Source organism: Rhagoletis pomonella, unplaced genomic scaffold (genome assembly GCF_013731165.1).
Source record: "Rhagoletis pomonella isolate Grant_MI unplaced genomic scaffold, Rhpom_1.0 Rhpom_scaffold_00008, whole genome shotgun sequence".
In the NCBI taxonomy this organism is placed as follows: Eukaryota; Metazoa; Arthropoda; class Insecta; order Diptera; family Tephritidae; genus Rhagoletis; species Rhagoletis pomonella.
The window spans coordinates 11,243,974-11,266,212 of NW_023458562.1; the positions used below are offsets into that span (position 1 = coordinate 11,243,974).

Consider the following 22,239-nt stretch of genomic DNA (forward strand, 5'->3'; position numbering starts at 1 on the left):
AAGGAGCACAACATAATGCTTTGCAAGCAGTTCCTGATCGGGAGCCACAGAAGTGGCCACCCAAACAGACAACTGCTTGCAGAGGAGCCCTCGCCTAGGCACGTCAGGAGGCATCTATATGAACTGACGGACGAAGTCCAGAGGTTCATCAAGCAACCTCTGGACCCGACAGCTTACCGACTGGCCCTGACCGGCATTCACAGCGAGTCAGTCTCGAGTTATGTAGACTCTAGACCTGTGAATGCCGTTCTAGGCATACCGCCCCCGGACACAGACGAGACGGAGCTTCATCTGCATCGGGAGACACGAACGACACTAGCACAACTTCGCTCCGGCTACTGCAGCAGGTTAAACTCCTACCTGAGTAGATTGAATGAGGATGTGGCAAATGAGTGTCCGGCATGCGGAGAGACCCCACATGACTCGAAACATCTCTTCGCATGCCCGGAAAACCCGACAACCCTAACGGCCTTGTCCCTGTGGACCAACCCCACAGAAGCTGCACGCTTCCTAGGGCTGCCGTTAGTGGAACTTGACGACAACGACTGAGATACCAACCGTCCTGGGCGGGGTTGTTGTAGCCGCTACAACAACAACAACAACAATCAAGTTTTGCGTACACACGGTAATTGCGGGAACTTGAAAGAACTTTATACTGCTTTGCTTGCAGGTAAAAACGGTATTAGCGCAGCCGCTAAAGCAGCATCTCATTTTCCTTCTATAAAACTTTAAGTTCTTCCCACACTTAAATTAATAAATTTTCAAATTATAAATTTTCATTTGTTTAATTTGAATATATTTGATATTTGAATTATTTCGAGAGAGTAAACTCAAAATGCTAGCAAACGTCAAAAAAAACCCAATGGCGGACGAATTGAGCGAGAAATATATCGGAAACTAACGTTACAATTTTGAGACATTGAGTTTTGAGATAATTTTCTGAATCTAAAATTCTGGGAATAGTTCCCATAAGCTAATTTTTAATGATTTATAAAGAATTAATTGAAGTAAGATATATGAAAAATTTACAAATCTACTTTTATTCCATTCTAAGATATTCAGAAAACTGTACGGTAACTCACGTTACAGGAAATTGTGATGTACATATGTATGCTTGCATAACGCATGATAATTTTTTCAATGCTTCATTGAATAAACGCGTTTTCCTTTAAGTACACGTTTATTATCATTTACCCAAATGCATTAAAGGCCAACTAATAAATAAGTAATTTATAGAATATATATTTGTACAATAAATTTTAGAATATTTTTATTTTGGTTTCATTTTAGGTGTACATATGTTGGCTGTAACCGCAATAGAAAAAATCGACAAATCTCCCATACACGAAAGATATTTTCGATTTACAGGGTTTATTGTTGCCCCCGACTTTACGTAATGAACATTTTTGCTAAAGTTTTTACAGAAACAAGTGAAGCGCATTTGCTATATATATATATAGGTTAAACATTAAAACATATATCTTTGATTGGTCTTACACAATCCTTTAAAATTGTTTGTGTTCATTGCGTAAAATATTTTTTCATACATACATTGGAACAAAAACGTATTTTAACATAAAATCTTAAACTTTACGCTGTTTCTTCAGAACACGTAGTGTTGCAAAAAGTATAGAATATGAATAAATTAGATTATCCACGTCGTAATGGAGCCCATAAAGTGCGAATAACAAGTAAGTTAATAACATTTCATTTTATTTCGCCGAAGTTTTTATTTTTAATAATTTGAATTTCAGTATTGTGCGCGCGGAACTTGGCTCGGAAGGATTTGTTTCGTAAGTATTTGGGTTTAGTACTTTTTGTTTTGTAGATTTGATTAGCATCCGGTCGGGTTTGTGAGTGACTAATACCATTCGATGGCAAATATAAATCCCATCAATGACAGTTGAACGCAAACTTGCAACGATGATTTCTGGCCGAATTCCAGAAAATAACTTTTAAAGGAATTAACTTAACGTTATCATCAATGCAAAAGTGCATAGTCAAAAGTTTTTCGGTAATGAATATTCGTTAGTTGGGTGTCAGATTCATTAGCATCTTTAGAACAGTTCTGTAAGCATTTGCTATATAAATAAAAACGCGTTTTGTCCCTCCTTTAAAATTTGTCAAATCGGGCCTTCGCAATGATGTTAACGATATTTCCATACTTATGCGTATCGAAGGTTTCGAAATTATCCATCGTTTAGCTATTCTCTTTCCTCTAGTCATATACCTATTCTTACTAAAATCACTATTTTGTATTACATATGAAAAGTATTTGAAGTTTTTAAATTTAATTATTCTTATAATTTATATGCAGAAAATATTTAATTTCTTCATAATCAAATGTTCGGATTTAAACCAAATTAGTACGGAACCACCCGTGAGATAACACCCTTCCTTAAAAAAAAAGAATTATAGAAATCGGATAACGCGGTCCAAAGCTTTGCGGTAACATACATAAAAAAGCTAAAAATAAAATATTCCGACGAATTGATAACCTTCTCCTAAGTCTTTAGAAATCCCCTGAGACCAAGAATTATTCCTAATGAATTGACTGTCGTTGGCCAGATATAGACCCAATTATTGTGAGAACGCTAATACCAGAGACCATGACGATTATAGGAAATAAAATTAAATGTTGCTGTATAATTATTACCGAACAATGGAAAAGTTGTTTTCGTCTCCTGAGACGAAAATCGTTAGAATAAAAACTTTTCCTAATAATTATCTGGAAGTTAATTTTCTCCCTCACGGGACGATTGTTTTACGATGGAAATTATTTTTGTCTTCTCGTTATAATTACATCGGACTTTTACTTTTTTTGTCTCAAGACGTAAATGATCTACGTCTTCTCTTAATAATTATATGGGACTTTTAAGATAAGACGAAAATGAATTACGCCTTCTCTTAATAATCATGGGACTTTTATTGAAATGCGACTTAATTGAGTTCGGAGATTTAGGGCCGGTTTCTGAAGTAACTGGTAACTTACTTTATATTTCAAGGTTGGATTAAAAATAAAGCTATGTCTAAAGTTAAGCATTTCTATTAACGGTTTTTGACGTATGTATGTTTCTTGGTTGTAAACCAATTTAAAAACGATAATAATATGCTTTACCTTAGAAACAATCATAAATTTTAATGCAACCTTTAAATATAAAGTGAGCTTTAAAGTTACAGGTTACTTGAGACAACGGTCCTTAACGCGTTAAATATTTAACACCACGATTGTTCATGTCATCAAATGTGTATCGTTGGTTCGATTTTCAAAAATTAGGGGTCAATTAAATTGGCTTTGCTTTTGCGTGGTTTTAGTTTTTTGAAAAGGGCTGCCAGATGTTAGAAACTCAAATTCAAATAATCCAGCTCTGGTATATTTGCGCTTAATTTCGTGAAATCGACTGTACATGTACCAATACTATTAAGAGAAAACGTAGGACGTAAATAATTTTCATCTTGAAATAAACGTCCCAAGAGACGAGCAAAATAAGAATCCTATATAATTATTATAAGAACACGTCAATTATTTCCATCGTTATAAACCGCGAGTCGAAAAAATATATTTCTCGTAAATAATTGTTATACGAAGACAAAAGAAATTCTCTTAAAACAAGGCGACGTTTTTAATCCCAAATTTTAGGATAATAATTATTTTGGGTCTCTGGTTAGAACTTGAAAAAATCTCCCCTGAAACAAAATTGTCTCCCTTTAAAAAGATTTTGTATTGGCTTACGTCGTGCACACTGTCTCGTGTTTTTACAACAAAAAGAGTACAATCTTGCTTTCTTTGGACCAGAAGCTGTATCGCCAGATTTTAAAGGGAACTCTAGATTTGTGGAAGGTGACACATTTTCAAGAGACCTCTCGTAGGCTTCTGCCATACAAATTATTTTCTCTTAACTTCCTTGTACACTAGCATCTGTTCTGTAGCGGAAAGACCTGTTTTGCACTTTCGTACCCAGCGCGTCACGCTCCTTGAAGTCATAGCTTACATTCACTGACGTGGCTGACTGCTATTTCACAGTTTGCTTAGTAGAACAATTACATAAAAGTACCGTTAGTTATTTTCAAAAATTGCAATGTAATTTTTTTAAAACACTTCAAGTAACGGTACTTAACAGCCAAGAGAACAAATTGGGAGATATGGAGCGTGTTTCACACAGAGCTGGGTAATTTGTTGATTACGATTACATTTTAATTACAATTGCTTAATTGTAATCCTTAAATTATATACGCTTACGATTACTTTAATTGTAATCATAAATGTTACCATTGTAATTATAATAAGAAAAATAATAAAATTTTTTAATAATCTTGAAGACGTGACAACGCTTGGGCCTCAAGAGCCGCTGAAATTCTCAAAAAACGTTGACATCCTAAATGATGTATACTTCGAACATACTTACCTGAACCTCTATCTCCATCTGGCATCACTAGGGACCTATTGGTCTATGTGGGGCGGTCAGCCAGCCAGAATAACATAACCTAACCTTATAATAATTGTAATCTTAAAAATTTAAGTATTAAGGTTACTGTAATCGTAATCATCAAATACATGATTAGTACGATTACGATTACAGTAGTCGTAATCGTTTAATTTTAAGGATTACAATTAAAGTATTCGCAATCACGCATGTTATAATCACAATTACAGTAATCGTAATGCTGAACATTTTCGGAATTGAGACCAGTTAAATCCTGTTGATGGCATACTGGAGCACGTATAGTATGTGAGGGTGACATCTCACAGAAATGGCTAGTGGGCTAATGCTGCAATCGCCTCCGTCTCGTTAAAACCCTGGCAGGTCTTCAAGTACGTTCAATACATGTAACCATTTAGTTGGCCGCACAGGTCCAGTTGAGATTTACTTCTGGTTTTGTGGTGTCTTGGCTATGAACACAATATCCCATAAGGACTTGTGACAACCCTCGCGATGGCCTGCTCCTTTGAGAGAAGGGAACTTCGGGACACTCAAAGCGACTGTGCTACGTGTGGAGATAGAGGCTTGAAGCGGAGACCCAAATAGAATTGAAATGAACAAACAAACAAGAAAGACAAATGAAACAGATGTAGATGTTCTCGAGGAAGAATGCAGCGCATTCAGAAAGCGCAGTAGAGTTGTGCGCTCCCCGCCACAAACTCCTCTGCAGGCAAAAGCCGGCACCGCGAGCACGGAGAAAGCTGTCGACGTGGCGCAGAAGGCTATACCTTTGCAAACGACAACTCCCGGCAGCCGGGATGGTCGTCATCAAACACCAGCTGCTGCAAACAGGGACAAGCATGCACCGGCAGGCTTGGGAACTTGCGAAGGCACTGAATATGAGCAATTGGCCCAGATTCGGCCCGTCTTGAAGAAGATGCAGAGTGCTGTCTCCAAACAGAAAAATGTGTCCATGGACATAAAAACTTGTGTGGCCCAAATCGAGGAGAGCTTAAATATACTAAGCTACCTCCGAGAGCAACGCCGGAAAAGATCTATCCTTTCCGAGCGGCGGAAAACTGGACCTGGTTCGCAAAAGAGAGCTCGAACTCGATCCAACTCCCCTACAGGCAAAAAAAGAAGAGGATGAGAAAAAATAGTCTCGCCAAACTATTCATTAAGCCAGCTGAAGGCAAAACCTATGCAGAGGGGCTGGGAACGATACGTGGTAAGCTCCAACCTGAGAAGACGGAGACCGTAGTTCGATCTGTTCGGAAAACCCGCGAAGGCGGCGTGCTTATCGAAATGGAGCGCTGTGGCGACCACTCAGCATTTAAGGAAAATGTGTGCATTGCCATTGGCCAGCTTGGAGACGCCCGTATTCTCACTAGACGTTTACGTCTCGAAGTTCTGGGCATGGACTGCCTAACCACGGTCCCAGAAGTGGAGAACGCTATACGCTGGGAACTAGGAGACAAGATGAATGGCCAACTTCGCGCGTCTCTCCTCGCTGTAAACTCGTGGGAACAAAGAATGGTCCTGGTGGAAATCGAGTGCGCGCGGATGTCCAAAGGTGTTTCCGTTGCATGGGATATGGCCACAAAAATGCGGCATGCAAAGGCCCAGACAGAAGCAGTTCATGCTGGAAATGTGGTCAGCAGGGCCACATAGACTCTGCATGTAAAGAAAGCTCAAGCTTCTACCTGTGCTCGGCAGGAGATGGACAGAACAATGTCAATCACCTGCCTGGGTCGGGAGCGCGCAATGCCTTCAGGGATGCCCTTGACGAGGCTAAGACAAAGCTTGGGGGAATATGATTAAATTTATACAAGGCAATATGAACAGGAGTAGGGTAGCTGATGACCCGCTGTACCAATTGGTTCTTGAACAAAGAGCAGACGTTGTCATCATCAGTGAACCCTATAGAACAAAGGAAACCTGGTAAGTTGTCCAATCTGGCTCGGCCGCGGTATGGATTGCTAACCTCAACCATCGTGCAGAGAGCAGCGGGACGCTGCTACGTCTGGGTGAAAATGGCGCAAATCATTCTGGTGAGCTGCTACCTGTCTCCTTGTCTTCAGGGAAAAGCTCGAACACCTTGATGACGAATTGCGTGATATAACCGGCTACATAATTTTTGCTGGAGATTTCAACGCAAGAGGCGTGGAATAGGGTATGCCCCAAACAAACACCAGGGGAAGACTAATGGCAGTCCGCGTTGGCCTGACCATCCTCAACACTGGAGCGACCCCTACATATCGAAGGCCGGGTTTTGGATACTCTATCCCTGACATAACCCTGGTTTTAGAAAGCCTTCTTCGAAGGGCTGATGGAAGGAGAGTGACCTCCACCTCCAAGGCATTGACACAATGCGAGAGCAAACACGCAGCATCCCTTGCAGGAAACCAGGATGGAAAGCGTCTAGGGTCGTTGTTCGCAAGTTTGACACATCACTCTTAGCAGATTCCCAAGGTATTTCACCCACAGCGGGAGGGATCCACAACAGGGAGTCTTGTGCTAAGCTGGTCGAAGAAACCATGCGCTGCATACACCAGGCATGCAAAGCCTCAATGCCGCAGAGGAGAGCATGGTCAGGTAAAAAGCAAGTGTACTGGCTGAGCTGTGAAGGGCCTGCCATAGAATGCGGAGACTCGCAACGCGCGCTCGTGGCAGACGGTGGATGAGGTCCGAGTTAAGAATATAGTGGATGCACTATTTCCCGAGGCACCACTGTTTTCGACAGATGAGCTTAATTTAGCCCTGAAGAATGAAAGCCGGCAAGGCTCCAGGCCCCGATGGCATACTAGCGGTGGCAATCAGGTCAGCGAAAACGAGTCCTGATCTCCTGCTTAACATGCACAACAGCTGCCTTAAGGCCCGGGTCTTCCCAAGCCAGTGGAAGAAGGCGAGGCTGGTGCTTATACCCAAGAGCAAAGGGGACCCAAACTCTCATTCATATTTCCGGCCACTCTGCATGCTAGACAAAGCAGGCAAGATGATGGACAGTCTGCTCAAAATACGCTAGACGTCAGCCATAGAAAGCGAGGGACAACATGGCTTCAGGAAGGGATACTCAACTATAGGAGCAATTGGTGAAGTAGTCGAGGCGGTACATAAGGCCGAAGAAGCCTGCCCCCAGGCGCGGCCAATAGTGCTGCTAGTCACACTTGACGTCAAGAACGCCTTCAACTGGCAAGATGGGACGACATGCTGGAGGCCTTGGAACGGTCATTCAAGGTTCCAATATACTTGCTAGATATGATCCGGGACTACCTCAGAGACCGTTGGCTTTCGTACGGCACAACACAAGGTCAGAGAAAGCGACGTATAACCGGCGGAGCGGCACTACTTGGCCCGGACCTCTGGAACGCCATGTATGACAGTCTGTTGCGCACGGAAATGCCGGAGAGCGCCTTCCTTGCCGCCTTCGCGGACGACGTGGCCGCCGTCATAACAGCAAGAAACATCCAGCTAGCACAGCTCAAGCCAAACCAGGTCATGCGCAACGTCGGTAGATGGATGAGCGATCACGGTCTGCAATTGGCTACAGCCAAATCAGAGATCGTGCTCCTCACCAGGAAACGGATCCCACCAATTATAAACACGATGGTCGGATCTCAACTCGTGACAACTTCTAGGTTTACAAAATACCTAGGGGTGAAGCTTTACAGCAAACTCACATTCTGAGAACACATCCATGGGTATGAGAAAAAGCTGCGCAGGCACGGTGGCTCTAAGCCGGCGGATGGCGAACGTGAGCGTCCCGAAGCCATGCCGCAGGAAACTTATGATGACAGCAGTCCAGTCGGTGCTCCTGAACGGGGCAGAAATTTGGACCGACGCATTGAAAGTCAAAAAATACCGGATTCAAATGTCTCCGGTCCAGCGCAGAGGGGTACTACGCATTGCTTCTGAATACCGTACAGTGTCCGCAGACGTGGTTGTTGGTAGTTGTGTTGTGTGTAGTGGTTGGCGTCATGCCAATTGAACTACATGCCTACGAGCGAAAAGAGATTTATAATCTCAGTGCCGAAATAGGTCGAGCAGCTGCCGCGACAAGGGCGCGCGAGCCACTAATCCAGCAGTGGCAACAAAACTGGAGCGCGAGCACACCCTGATAGCCGACCTTCAAACATGGTTGAACAGACCGCATGGGGAAGACGATTTCTACCTGACGCAATTCCTCTCCGGCCATGGTAACTTCTGAGAATATCTTCATAGAATGGGAAGGGTGAACTCACCGTTCTGTCGCTACTGTGGAAACGTCGAAGATAACGTCCACCATACATTCTTCACTTGCGAACACTTCTTGATTTCGCGCAGAATGTTGGAAGAAAGATACGGAGACATAATTCCGAACAACTTAATTGGGGTAATGATCCCCAGTGCAGGCCAGTAGGAAGCAGTAATGATCTCCAATGCAGACAAGTGGGAAGCAGTTGCGAGATACGTAAAATTCGTACTCCGCTGCAAACGAGAGGAGGGATGTCTACTGAGGACACCCGAATACAACGCCCCTACAAAAGAGCAGCCCCGAGGCTCTAGCAGCGCGCTCCTGCATGTGAAGACATGCAGAATTGCGGTGCCAGATGCGGGATTCTTGCGCGGGCGGTGGGAGTTTGGGTTTTAGTGGGTAGCCCAACACGCTCCGGTGGGAGTACCACACTCGGGAAGGTAGTATAGAGACTAGCGCCCCCGGCCAGGGCATAATGCATTTCCCACTCCCACAAACAAGAAAAACAAAATGCTGAAAATTTTCGGGATTACAATTATAGTAATTGTAATCCTAAGTAATCCAAATGTAATCGTAATCATAAAGTGCCCAGCTCTGGTTTCAAATACATATTACGGTGCCGGATACATTTTTTTTATGCGATTACGCTGACATGGGGAGAGGAAAGAAGTCGTTCAAGTTAAATATTTTGCCCTCGTTTGGAATCTGAATTATTAATAATCGTACATATGTACTTTGTATATCTCACCCGTTCTTCAAAAGTGTATTAATTCAAAAAGTTTAATTTTTGTTATTATGTGCAAGAAATTTTCATAGATATTATATAGTAATGTGAATAATAATATGGTCACGACATTTTGACCAGTTTTGACTAATAAAAGCCATATACACATATGCCTATATTACAAACTTTGCAGAAAAATTCAACAAAGGCTCCTATTGCGAGTGTCGACTGGCAGTAGAAAAGAAATTTGTCGATCGAGTCGATCATCCTTTATTTTGCAATTGTGTAACTTGATCGATAAAAATTTGTACTATTGTGAATGGTTGACCGAATTGTAAACAGCTGTTTGTTTGATTACATTTGTTTCTTTAGTGTTTCATTTACATCATTTTTAAAATAACTGCTTTTATTATAAAATTTAAAAAATTGATACAGTTGAAATATGGTTTAGTGATGAGGAAGATGATGTGGAAGCTAATAGATTAGTAGAGTTGGTTAAAGCAAGGAGGGAATTACGAAATTCGTCGGACCCTTTGGAGTTGGAAGATGAAGTGTATGTACATATGTGAATTTTATGAATAGAAGTTACTTTCCAGATGCTTCCGGTTTGTAGGTTTTACAAACGCGTGACCCGAGTTTAAAAACTTTAACACACAAGTGTAGTGAAACAATTAAACTTTAATTTAAAGTAATGATTTCAAATTTCCGAGCACTAGTTGATTCATAATTTATGCAAGTTTTTGGAAACTTTGATGTTGGTTCTGCGCAAAAATACTGTGGATGACGTAGCCGGAGTTATATGCACAAGATATATTGCATATCTTTCACAATACAAGCGGAGCTACCGCCCCTACTCTTTCCGAAAATTCCTTGCCTATGTCCTCATACTCTTGCTTCAGCTCGACCAACCGCGCAAGTTGCCTTTTGTTCCTTACAATTTTTGATCTGTTATTTAGACACATACATACATATGTATAATTCATAATTTTTTACAAGTTCCATTTTAGTTAGTTTAGACTTACTTTTTATCCATTATAGTAACACTTTCTTATGTAAATTTTATAAACGCAAACTCCAACGACTAAAGAACAGCAATAGAAGGATGAGCGATTAAAAAGTATTCACAGTCGCTAATTGAGCGACTAACAGGTCTATTCTGCACGTTACCGAAGATTTTGTGACCGGAAAATTTTATTACCAAAAAATGTTACCACTTCTTGTCACCGCGATTCTAGGTACGTTGGTAATGCAGTGAAAATATTCAGCAATTCAGCTATGAAGATTTGTGGAAATTCCTTTATTGCATATTTCACGGAGCAATATTTTGTTATCAACTTATGAGATAGTAACCAAATTTACCGGTTACAAGAGAGCACAGAATGCGAAAAAGGGTTAAAAATTGACAGACACTTTAATTACCGGTTACAAAATTTATGTTACCAGCGCTGAATAGACCTGTAAGCGACAATCACAATAGCATCGATAATCGACAATCGCTTAATAGTCGTTTATCTACTGCCAGTCGACATTCGCAATAGGGGTGAAAATTTTACAAAAACAACCGTATTAGCCCGGTCAGATTAGATATTCAAGGTTACAATAATTCGCATAAAACTAAAAATTGGTACGAATGTTGTAAACACCATTATGAATGAAATGTTAAAAGTCCACATCGATCCCACGACTGCAAAAAAAATTATTCAAGGTCAAATGTCACATAAATTATTTTTTTCTAATTTTTCAGCAAAACGGTAAGGATTTTCACAAAAATAGGTAAGATGAAAGTGTAGATCACCCAATTATTTATAAAAACCTTTATAACATTTTTCTTCCTCCAAATTACCTTTCCTGAGATATAACCATTCAAAAAATTGTGTTCTCCATAATATGTACAATTTACACTGTACTTGTGGAGCAGTGTATTTGGTGCGTTTTTTTTTAACGTGATTTCCTCGGAGTTCTGTTTAACTAAATAATATTAATAATAATAATAGATTAGCGCTTACACATATGTTGGTATGTGACCGAGCTTCTCCTCCGATTTGTGGCGTAAAATTTTCCGCTGAATCGGAATAAGTAGTCAAAATACAATAGTTTTTGAGATATAGCCAAATCTCGGTTTTTAGAGATATGAAAAAGTGCACTCACTTAATTGCATGTTTTCTTCTGCATAAACGATATTTTCTAACGGATAAGTAGTAGTAGTAGTGATTAGCTCCTATCATTGTTTCATCAGCAATTTTGCACAATTAAAAAAATAAAAATAAAAAATTGTTACTTTCGGTAAAAATATCAACATGAAAGAACCTGTTAACTTTCGGATACTTCCACGTCAAAGCATGATCCTTCATTAATTCAATAAGGCCCTGCTCATCTAAATTGCATAATAAATGTAGATGTTATGAGCACTTAAGTAGAGATACATACAAAAAGTTTTTATACAAATTTATTATTTGCATATTATGGCGTACAGAACTTTTTACTACAACTTTGAATCGCTATAGCTCAGAAATGGTAGTCCTTAGGAAGAAAAATGTTATAACAGTTATATAGATAATTGTATGATCTACATTTTCGTCTCACCTATTTTTATGATAAACCTTTACAGTTCTACTGAAAAATACCAAAAATCAATTTATGTGACCTTTGACCTTGAATCATTTTATTTTTGCAGACGTGGGATCGATGGGTATTTTTGACATTTCATTCATAATGGTGATCACAACATTCGTACCAATTTTCAGATAACTCGTGGCCTTAACCCAAACCGCCTCTGTGAACAGACCTAGTAGCGTTGGATCTGTCAAAGGCGTTTAACACCGTCAGTCAGTCCACGCTACTAGAAGACATTGAGGTCTCCTCTCCCCCACAGAGACTCAGGGAGTGGTCGACATTCGTCAGTAACCTTCAGAGATAAAAACAGCAAACCAAGGAAAATTAAACAGTGGGTTCCACAGGGTGGTGTCATATCCCCATTATTAATTACACGGTGCTACAAAAAAAAAAAGCGTGAAATACACCCCAAACAAAACCTAGTGTATGTTGTAGGTATGGTCGAGGACAACATGCAAATGCGGCCGGTATAGTTCCTGAACCCTCCATTTTTTATACCAAAAAAACGTTATTTTCAATCTTGGTGCACATATCTATTTATAACTTGACTACTTTCCATCCGATTTTAAAAATCGAACAAGTTTTGGAAATAGGATTTATATACCTTTAAAATAACAATATATGGTTAGACCTAGCTTGTTAGGAGTTTTCATCGGTTAAATTTTGCTGAGCCCCTATTTTTCTTCATTTTACAACGCTTTTATCAACTGGAAATGGACGAAATGTAATTTGTTTAAATGAAATTAATTGCTGCTATATGTATGTATGTACATACGGTTGCTCCCAAAACTGAATTAATAAAAATCTGCAAAGTTTCAGCAAAATCGCGAACTTTTTAATACGAATTTCTAAAAAGAATTCAGGTATGCAGTTTTATAGCTCATTAAATTTTAGTATAAGAATATGTAAATATCAGATGTCTAAAAATTCGCGTTGATTTTTGAGAATTTTTTGCTGGCTGTCCTACACATTTTCATATATGTATGTAAATAAATAAAAAAAACAAGTAAGAAAGTCTAAGTTCGGGCGGGCGCAAGTACTAAATATACGATTTTCACCGTTCCGAAAGCTACCGCTTCATGGTAAGTCGGAGTGTATCAATTTTGAGTAAATTAGAGTCTTTAAGTTTCGAAATATTGAAGTATCAAGCATTTCTGAAATTAACCGTTATTTGAAAAGCGGCCTCAATTTTAGACCGATTTCAATAATTTTCAACGTTTTGCTTTTATGTGGCAAATTTGGTAGAACGGTAACCGGTCACTTGTCTTCTTTTCACTAGATTGGAGACATTGAATTGGCTGTAGATATTATCAACAGTCATAGTGTTTTCGGCATGTGTGAAGTAAAGCATAAATTTACAGAATTTACGTTGTATTCTTTCTATGCTGTTAATTTGTTGCTGCGTGTAGGGGACCATATCACCGACCCCTATTCTAGGATTGGTCTAACAAACGCGGAGAAAAGTCGAATAAGTGTGTTAACATTTCTAAATTCGTTCCCGGATCTACACACAAATCCAAGTGTTCTATATGCTCGAAGGGTTATATCACTAATATGTTCGCTGAAAGTTAATTTGTTGTCAACGATTACTCCAAGGTCCTTTATGGTTTCTACTACTTGTATGTGCTGTCCACCAGAATTTTTTTACTGACGCTCTACGGCAAAAAACTATCACGCATCCGGTTTACAGAGAAAATAAGCAACATCATCAGCAAAAAAAATGCGATTATAGCCCCGGTAGATTATAGCCCCTTAAAACTTGCACTTTATTATACTCAAATTGAGTGAACTACAAAACTGCATACTCAAGAAAATTCTAAAATTTTGGTGAAAATTTGTCGAATTTTTCTAAATTTTGTAAAAACTATGAATCATTATTATGTATGCCATTTCATGAAGGATGTTCTATTAAAAATTTACGAGAAAAATTTATTACGAAAAAACATTGCAAATATTAGCTCTGATCCAATACTTTCCGTGAAAAATCCTGTGAAACTGTCAAACAGCAAAATTACTCTCTGAAATGAGAGTAAAAAGCGAGTAAAAGACAACAAAAAGTATGGGAACAAAAAACCATTTTTCCTGTAAAAACGTCAACCAGTGATTGCTTGACACTTTTCATGATTTTACCAGAAGAAAAAGTTCGGGTAAAATCTTGCAACTTCATTCTCTACACAACTCTCCAAAAGTCGCTCTCATTTACAGGATTTTGGATGATTTTGGAGTACGGGAACATCTTTCCTGTAACTTCCTGCAAGTTCGTGTAAAATCCTGTAAGTTCATGGAGTACTGGATCAGAGCTATTAAAAAAAAATGTACGGAAACATATTCTGGTGAGTGTATATTGCGTTACGTAAATTAGGTCTAGACTAACTGAACCTTAACGAATCCCTACTCCATATGATAAACCTGAGCTCAGAAATTCATTTTTTTTTTTTTTGCTTTTCCTGACAAACGGGGAATTTTGCAACTCAAACACTTTTGATTAAATATAGTATGAAACTTCTGAAGCTCAGTTAATCGTAATAAAGCATTTGTGTTTCTTCCAGGACTTCCTGATCCTTTTGCCAAAGTTCAGGTTGATGGAACAACACAGGTATATACCACGGATATTAGCAAGTCATCTCTGGATCCTAAATGGAATGCGCATTACGACCTTTTTGTGGGTAGTAATGATGCTGTTACGATTACGGTGTGGAATCAGCGGAAAATAAACAAAGCCAGTGGATTTCTCGGGTGTGTCCGCATACCTGCGGATTCCATACAGAGACTGAAGGGAATGGGATGTACGTTCGTATTGTTCTTATCACAAAAAAGTGCTAAATGTCTTAATTTTCAGTTACGAGACTTAATTTGGGGAAACTCTCACCAGATGATGATGATATGGTTCGCGGTCAGATAATAATTGCTCTATTGTCGAAAGATGGACCATGCGGTGGTAATCCCTTAGCGGTAGTAGGGCCCAGTGGTGATGTACGGGGCCCATCGGAAGACGATTCGTCCGAGGACAGTCTGCCAGAAGGTTGGGAGGAACGTCGGGCGGGCAACGGTCGTGTATATTATGTAAATCATGCCACAAAGTCAACGCAATGGGATCGTCCAAATACGCGTCAACGACAACGCTCGGCTGAGCATAATAGTCAAAATCCTAATTTGTATCAGCCAATTGGGCCAACTCGCTCGACAACGTGCACAAATCTTCTTAATGGCCAAAATATCTGCAGTAATGGAAGAAATGGGATCGAAGACGCCGCTGACGAGAGACGTCATTCCACAGAAATTCTCACCGCAACGAGCGTAGGGAGTGGTAGTATTAACAATGGTAGCAACACAAATACCGCAAATCAATTAGGAAAAGAGAATTGCAGCCCAACGAGGGTGGAGAAGGATACAAGTAATGTGGAAGTAGCGGCACATAACATAGCGAAAAAGGCTACGCAGCAGATTCGCGGAAATGGGCAGCAAAATCAATCTTGTGCAAGCGCTGTTAAAGTATCTGATGGAGCAGCAGCAGCTTCGTCACAGACCCGAGTAAGTGATTTTGTACCACTGGCAACGAATACCACGACAACAGCAACTATGGCAGTTGCTACGGCAACCACGACAACAGCAAGTACTTCTCTTACGGTGGCTTCGAGCAATGTTGCGCATGGGCGCAATGGCCATAATTCCATGGTGCCTAGTGATGGACCACAACTTTTAGGAGCGCCGGTAACTCCACAGCGACCAAATAACCAGAATCAGGTAATTAGTGACATTAAGATTATCAAATTCCCTCGGACTATTTTTTTGAATTATATGTTTAGGTGAATGGCAATACTGGTGTGGTTGGAGCAAATGTTTCTCAGCCACAGACAAATGGTTGGAATATCGAAACAAATGAGAAACCAGCCTCTGCGACCCCCACTGGTATGTGTTCGGTATCAGGCAATGGAAATGGTAGCGGAATCAGCAGTGTTGGCAGCGTCGGTTTGGTGCAGAGTCCCAACGCAAACTCAAACTTGCAGCTATCAACACAATCAAGTTCGACGCAGTCAAATGGCAATCGAGAAAGAGATCGAGATCGTGATAGGGAACGTGAACGTGATTTACGTAATGGCGGTGCCCCGCCTCCAACAAGTTCCAGTGCTTCAATACTAATTACATCAGCTCAACGTTCACAGCGACGAGCTGCGCGTGGTACCGAAGATCCATCGCGTCGACGTTCCTCGCGGAGCTCACGCGCTACTAATAGTAGCAGCAGTGGTGGGGGTCATCGGCATGCGGTTTGCAATACGAGTGGTGCTAATCTGACAGCGCGTCCTTTTATGGACTTACCATCAGGTTATGAAATGAGAACAACTCAACAAGGTCAAGTGTACTTTTTTCACATACCGACGGGAGTATCGACGTGGCATGATCCGCGAATACCTCGCGATTTCGACACTCAACATTTAACTCTTGACGCAATTGGACCTCTACCTAGTGGTTGGGAACAAAGGAAGACTGCTTCCGGAAGAGTGTACTTTGTAGATCATAATAACCGAACGACTCAGTTTACTGATCCTCGATTTAATTGCAACATATTGCAAATGATACGACGCGGTACCCTGTCAAGCACTGGAAATGGTGCTGGGACGTCCGCGGTGGTTTCTACGGGTAATGGTAGCATTGTACAACACCTCTCGCCTACCGCTTCACATCCGTTGTCGGGTGGAAATGGCGCAGGAGCAAATAACAATGGTAGTGGCGTCAATGGAGGTTCTAGTACACCTCATCGCTTAGCAAACAACACTGCTGCTCTGCCTGCTGACCTGCCGCAGGGTCTTCTAGAAGGCGCTGAATTGCTGCCTAAATACCGCCGTGATTTAGTTGGTAAAATGCGCGCTTTGCGTACCGAGTTGCAGACACTGCAACCACAGTCCGGTCACTGTCGCCTTGAAGTGTCACGTAACGAAATCTTTGAAGAGAGTTACAGACTGATTATGAAAATGCGGCCGAAGGATATGCGCAAACGTTTAATGGTGAAATTCAAAGGAGAGGAAGGACTCGACTATGGTGGTGTTGCTCGCGAATGGCTGCATTTACTCTCGCGAGAAATGCTGAATCCCCAATATGGATTATTTCAATATTCACGCGATGATCACTATACGCTGCAAATTAATCCTGATTCCGGTTAGTAAAAAATCAACCTACCGAATATCTAAATAAAGATATGTGCATATTAGGCGGAATGTTTTCACCATTTAAAGGAAAATCGGCTTTTACTCAATTTAAGAGAACAAACTATATGTACCTATCAACCATATATGTTCATACATATCGTCGTTTAAAGTGCAAACCCGCGTATCAACAAAATGCAAAACCGCGAATGTGAATTTGTAGAAACTATTTTCTAGAGTGTAAAAACACTCATATTTCATGATAGTTCTCTTTTTTATAAAGCAATCACATTTCTGACTAGTATATTTGAGGACGAATGGATAAGGATTGAGCCAAGCGCTTGTGTGAGCAAATCCAATTTTTGGCTGCCAATGTCAGTTACGCGGTTTTGCAGAATGACGACCCTCAAAATTGAAAATGTTTATCCATCGATTTGTTTATTAATTTTAGATAGGTGTTATTTTAATATGATACTGTGCAAAATTTGTTAACTCTAGTGCAAATAGTATGCAGGTTATATGCGATTATTTTTTTATGCAGGATTTTACTAAAAGTTACTTTATTTATTAGCTGTTGGAGATAATCTCATTCCTTTCACACCAAGACTTTAAAAATCGTCTGACGATATAAAAACTGTAGTAGTTTTTGAAATTTTGTATTTTTATATATACTTATTTTATTAGTAAATTTTTTCATAAACATTTTTTTTTTTTTACTTCTGGGGCTACGATTTTATTCGGGCAAAATAGATTAAGATTAGCAGTCGCTATCTCTCAATCGGGAGAAAAAAAATTATGTTCATCTCTTATTTTGTTTAAGCTACAGCGATTTTTGATCGCAGTGCATACGCTGGTATGACACTCGCTTTCGTTTCGGGACAACTGACGTTCGCGACGTTCGCTATAATTGCTTTTTCTTCTGTAGATGACAGTTGGCTATGAATTCGTATCTATATATATGTACAGTCAGCGTCAAAAAATGCATACCCTGACGTTTTGACGATTTAATTTATTTATGCTTTCCATACCAAATTTGTATAATTTTTTATAAAAATATGGTCCTGCGGCAGCAAAAAACCACAATAATAAATTTTTTAATTTCATACAGAACTGGAAAATGCAAGTAATTCCAAGAAATTTGACAATTCAATTATTTATGCTTTCCATACCAAATTTTTATAATTTTAATAATAATAAATTTTTTAATTTCATACAGAACTGGAAAATGCAAGTAATTCCAAGAATTTTGCATCGAAAATTAAAGTCTTTCAATTAATTTTTTTACAATATTATACAATTTTAGTACAATAAAATGCATGTTTCAAGTCGCCTAAGACTACCTTTGATTTTTGAGATTTTTTTCCCATATAAAAATATATTTCATATTCATGCGTTATATGGAATAAAATGTGCAAGACCGTTACAAAAAAAAAATTCTCAAAAACTAACAGTAATTTTTAGCGACTTGAAACATGCACTTTATTGTACTAAAATTTAATGGGCTACAAAACTGCATACCGAAAAGTTTTCTAAAAAAATTTATTGAAAAATTTTAATTTTCGATTAAAATTTCTTGGTATTTCTTGCATTTTCCTATTCTGTATGAAATTAAAAATATTTATTATGGTGGTTTTTTGCTGCCGAATGACCATATTTTTATAAAAAATTATAAAAATTTGGTATGGAAGCCATAAATAAATGAAATCGTCAAAACGTCAGGGTATGCATATTTTGACGCTGACTGTACATATATATATATACGAATTCATAGCCAACTGTTATCTACCGAAGAAAAATCAATTATAGCGAACGTCGCGAACATCAGTTGTCCCGGAACGAAAGCGAGTGTCATACCAGCGTATGCACTGCGATCGAAAAATCGCTGTAGCTTAAACAAACAAAGAGATGAACACAATTTTTTTTTCTGCCGATTGAGAGCGAGCGACTGCTTATCTTAATCTATTTTTCCCGATTAAAATCGGAGCCCCAGAAGTAAAAAAAAATTGTTGATGAAAAAATTTACTAATAAAATAAGTATATATAAAAATAGTCGGCCGCTGTGGTGTAGTGGTAAGCAGTGCGCGCTTCCACTCCGCAACGCCTGGGTTCAAGCCCTGGTCAAAGCAACATCGCAAAAAATATAGAAAAAAGGTTTTTTCTTAACAGCGGTCGTCCCTCGGCAGGCAATGGCAAACCTCCGAATGTATTTCTGCCATGAAAAACAGCTTCTCATTAAAATACAATCGCCGTTCGGAGTCGGCGTAAAACTGTAGGTCCCTTCGCTTTGTGTGACAACATCAAGGCGCACGCCGCAAATCGGAGGAGAAGCTCGGCCAAACACTAAACATATGTGTAAGCGCCAATCTATAGAGCCTGTCAGAAGTGGCAATATTTCCGTCTTTCGCACGCAATTCGCTGTCAAATTGAGAAAGAGAAATTTTATTTCGATGTGTGAACAGCCAGAAAGATCTTTCTGTCACCTTTCGGAAATCAGTTTCAGAAATAAAAGTTGCAAGGTGGGACTGCAACAGCAAGACCGAAAATCGATTTCGGAAATATATTTCAACTTGCTCGTTGCTGCACTAGCAATTTTCATTTCTTCTGCAAGTGCTGTCAAACTAATCGAGTGTTGCCGTGTGGCCCTGATCGTGAATTTGTGTAAAATGATAAAAAAAATATTGTTGAATTAAATATCAAAAATGCTTGAAATATATTATTTTGCTTAACATACTTAATCGTTAAATTATTGTTTAAAGTACAAATATGTTAATTATAACCTATATTTTCTCGCTTTTACAAGAGAAATAGCAAACAAACGACAACCCCACCGCTCCTGGTTGCATTTTAGTATCGAGAAAGATTGCCAGAAACTCATTCGCTGTGTGAACAGCCAAAAAGCGATTTCAGAAATTTTTCCTGCAATTCGCCGTTCGGAAATAAAAACCTCTTTCGAATGACACTTTCCATGCAAGGTGTGACTGCTCGTGCAACTGATTTCTCAATTTGACAGCCTTTCCGAAATTTATTGCATCGAAATATATTGCCACGTCTGACACGCTCTTATTAATATTATATATAAAAATAAAAAATTTCAAAAACTATTACAGTTTTTATATCGTCAGACAATTTTTAAAGTTTTTGTGTAAAAGGAATGAGATTATCTCCAACAGCTAATAAATAAAGTAACTTTTAGTAAAAGCCTGCATAAAAAAAATAATCGCATATAACTTGCATACTATTTGAACTAGGGACAAACAATTTTGCACAGTATCATATTACAATAACACCTATCTAAAATTAATAAAATAATCGATGGATAAACATTTTAAATTTTGAGGGTCCCACTTGAGACATTTGTACACTGTAAACGTGCAATATATACTACGTGCTTTTTTCTAATAAATTTTCGTGTTTTTTTTTTGTAAAAAATGAAGACTCAATTCCAATTATCAAAATGTATTTCAGGTGTTAATCCAGATCACTTGTCATATTTTCACTTTGTTGGCCGCATCTTAGGAATAGCGGTATTTCATGGGCACTGTTTAGACGGCGGATTTACGACTCCTTTTTATAAACAACTACTTAACAAACCAATCACATTAAGCGACATTGAGGGCGTTGATCCAGAGTTGCACCGTAGTTTAACCTGGATGCTGTAAGATAATTAAATTATGAAAATTCTAAATTATTTAATCAAAATTTAAATTTTAGGGAGAATAACATAACCGGAATTATCGATTCTACATTTAGTGTGGAAAATAATAGCTTTGGCGCATTAGTAGTTCATGAACTAAAGCCATCTGGTGCCACAATACCAGTTACTGAGGATAATAAGCGCGAATATGTTAAACTCTATGTGAATTATAGGTTTATGCGTGGTATTGAACAACAGTTTTTAGCCTTGCAAAAAGGTAACGAAAATATTAAAACATGGATATACACTTATTAGTTTTTGTTATAGGTTTTTGTGAACTTATCCCAAATCAACTTTTGCGTCCATTCGATGAGCGCGAACTGGAATTGGTGATTGGGGGAATTTCGAGCATTGATGTTAATGATTGGCGTATAAATACAAGACTGAAACATTGCACACCGGAAACTCCGCAAGTTATTTGGTTCTGGCAAGTAAGAAATATATTCCTTTGTCTATTATTTTTTGAACGGAAAATGTACAGTGTACCTTTATCATCAAGGTAGTGGAATCCTACTCTTCCGAGATGCGTGCGCGTCTTTTACAATTTGTTACTGGTTCATCACGTGTGCCACTGCAGGGATTTCGAGCACTGCAGGGTTCAACTGGAGCAGTCGGACCACGCTTATTCACTGTACACCTTACTTCAGATGTGCCCACGCAAAATTTGCCAAAAGCGCACACATGCTTTAATCGCATCGATTTACCGCCTTATGAAACGTATCAGTTGCTGTGCGATAAGTTGACGCAGGCTGTGGAGGAAACTTGTGGATTTGCTGTAGAATAATTGCAAATAAATTGGTAGATTTAAAATAAAGCACATACCTAACGACTCTTGTGTCAATGCATAAAGTTCTTTCGTAAGCGATAAGAGATATTTTTGCACTGCTTACTCAAACGGAAAAGAGAAACACACATCACTACTATTTTCATTTTTCAATTCGTTAATTTATTAGTTTATATCGATTAATTGTTACAGACTTGATGTCGTTCATTAGCGCCCCGAAGCATGTTTAAGTAAACATACATACATACATACACCCCAATAAATTATACATACACACTTACATGCATATGCACAAAAACTTTTGGTCACAGTACAATTCCAAGCTATAATGCGAGTTAATAAAAATGGAATACTTCTGCGTTCAAGACAATTATGAAAATTTTTAATAAAAAGCCTATTGACTTTACTCCTTTTTAATAGTGCGTTACGTTACGTTATGTATGCGGAATGAAATGTTGACTATTTCTAAGCAGACTTTAAAAAATTCTGGTGAACACAGGAGCCAAACTACATAAGTATACCAATATCTACTGTGCAATCTTAACAAGCATTCCACTAAAAATTATCTCGTTGTATATTATAATGCAGAAATAATTTCTTTGAAAACGAACTCTGAAAATTTGCTTGT

General features: G+C 39.0%; 1 protein-coding gene across 1 annotated transcript in view; it reads left to right on the top strand.

Moving 5' to 3' along the window:
* Positions 1 to 22,017, top strand: part of LOC118744181 (E3 ubiquitin-protein ligase Smurf1) — a 58,150-nt gene extending 36,133 nt beyond the window's left edge. Inside the window, exons 2-10 of the mRNA XM_036476985.1 lie at positions 1,291 to 1,691; positions 1,755 to 1,793; positions 14,542 to 14,778; positions 14,832 to 15,736; positions 15,799 to 17,146; positions 20,599 to 20,788; positions 20,845 to 21,044; positions 21,095 to 21,258; positions 21,327 to 22,017. Of these exons, the coding sequence (XP_036332878.1) occupies positions 1,637 to 1,691; positions 1,755 to 1,793; positions 14,542 to 14,778; positions 14,832 to 15,736; positions 15,799 to 17,146; positions 20,599 to 20,788; positions 20,845 to 21,044; positions 21,095 to 21,258; positions 21,327 to 21,611 (3,423 nt within the window). The 5' untranslated portion in view covers positions 1,291 to 1,636 and the 3' untranslated portion in view covers positions 21,612 to 22,017. The remainder of the gene's footprint in view (positions 1 to 1,290; positions 1,692 to 1,754; positions 1,794 to 14,541; positions 14,779 to 14,831; positions 15,737 to 15,798; positions 17,147 to 20,598; positions 20,789 to 20,844; positions 21,045 to 21,094; positions 21,259 to 21,326) is intronic.
* The last annotated feature ends 222 nt before the right edge of the window (positions 22,018 to 22,239 follow it).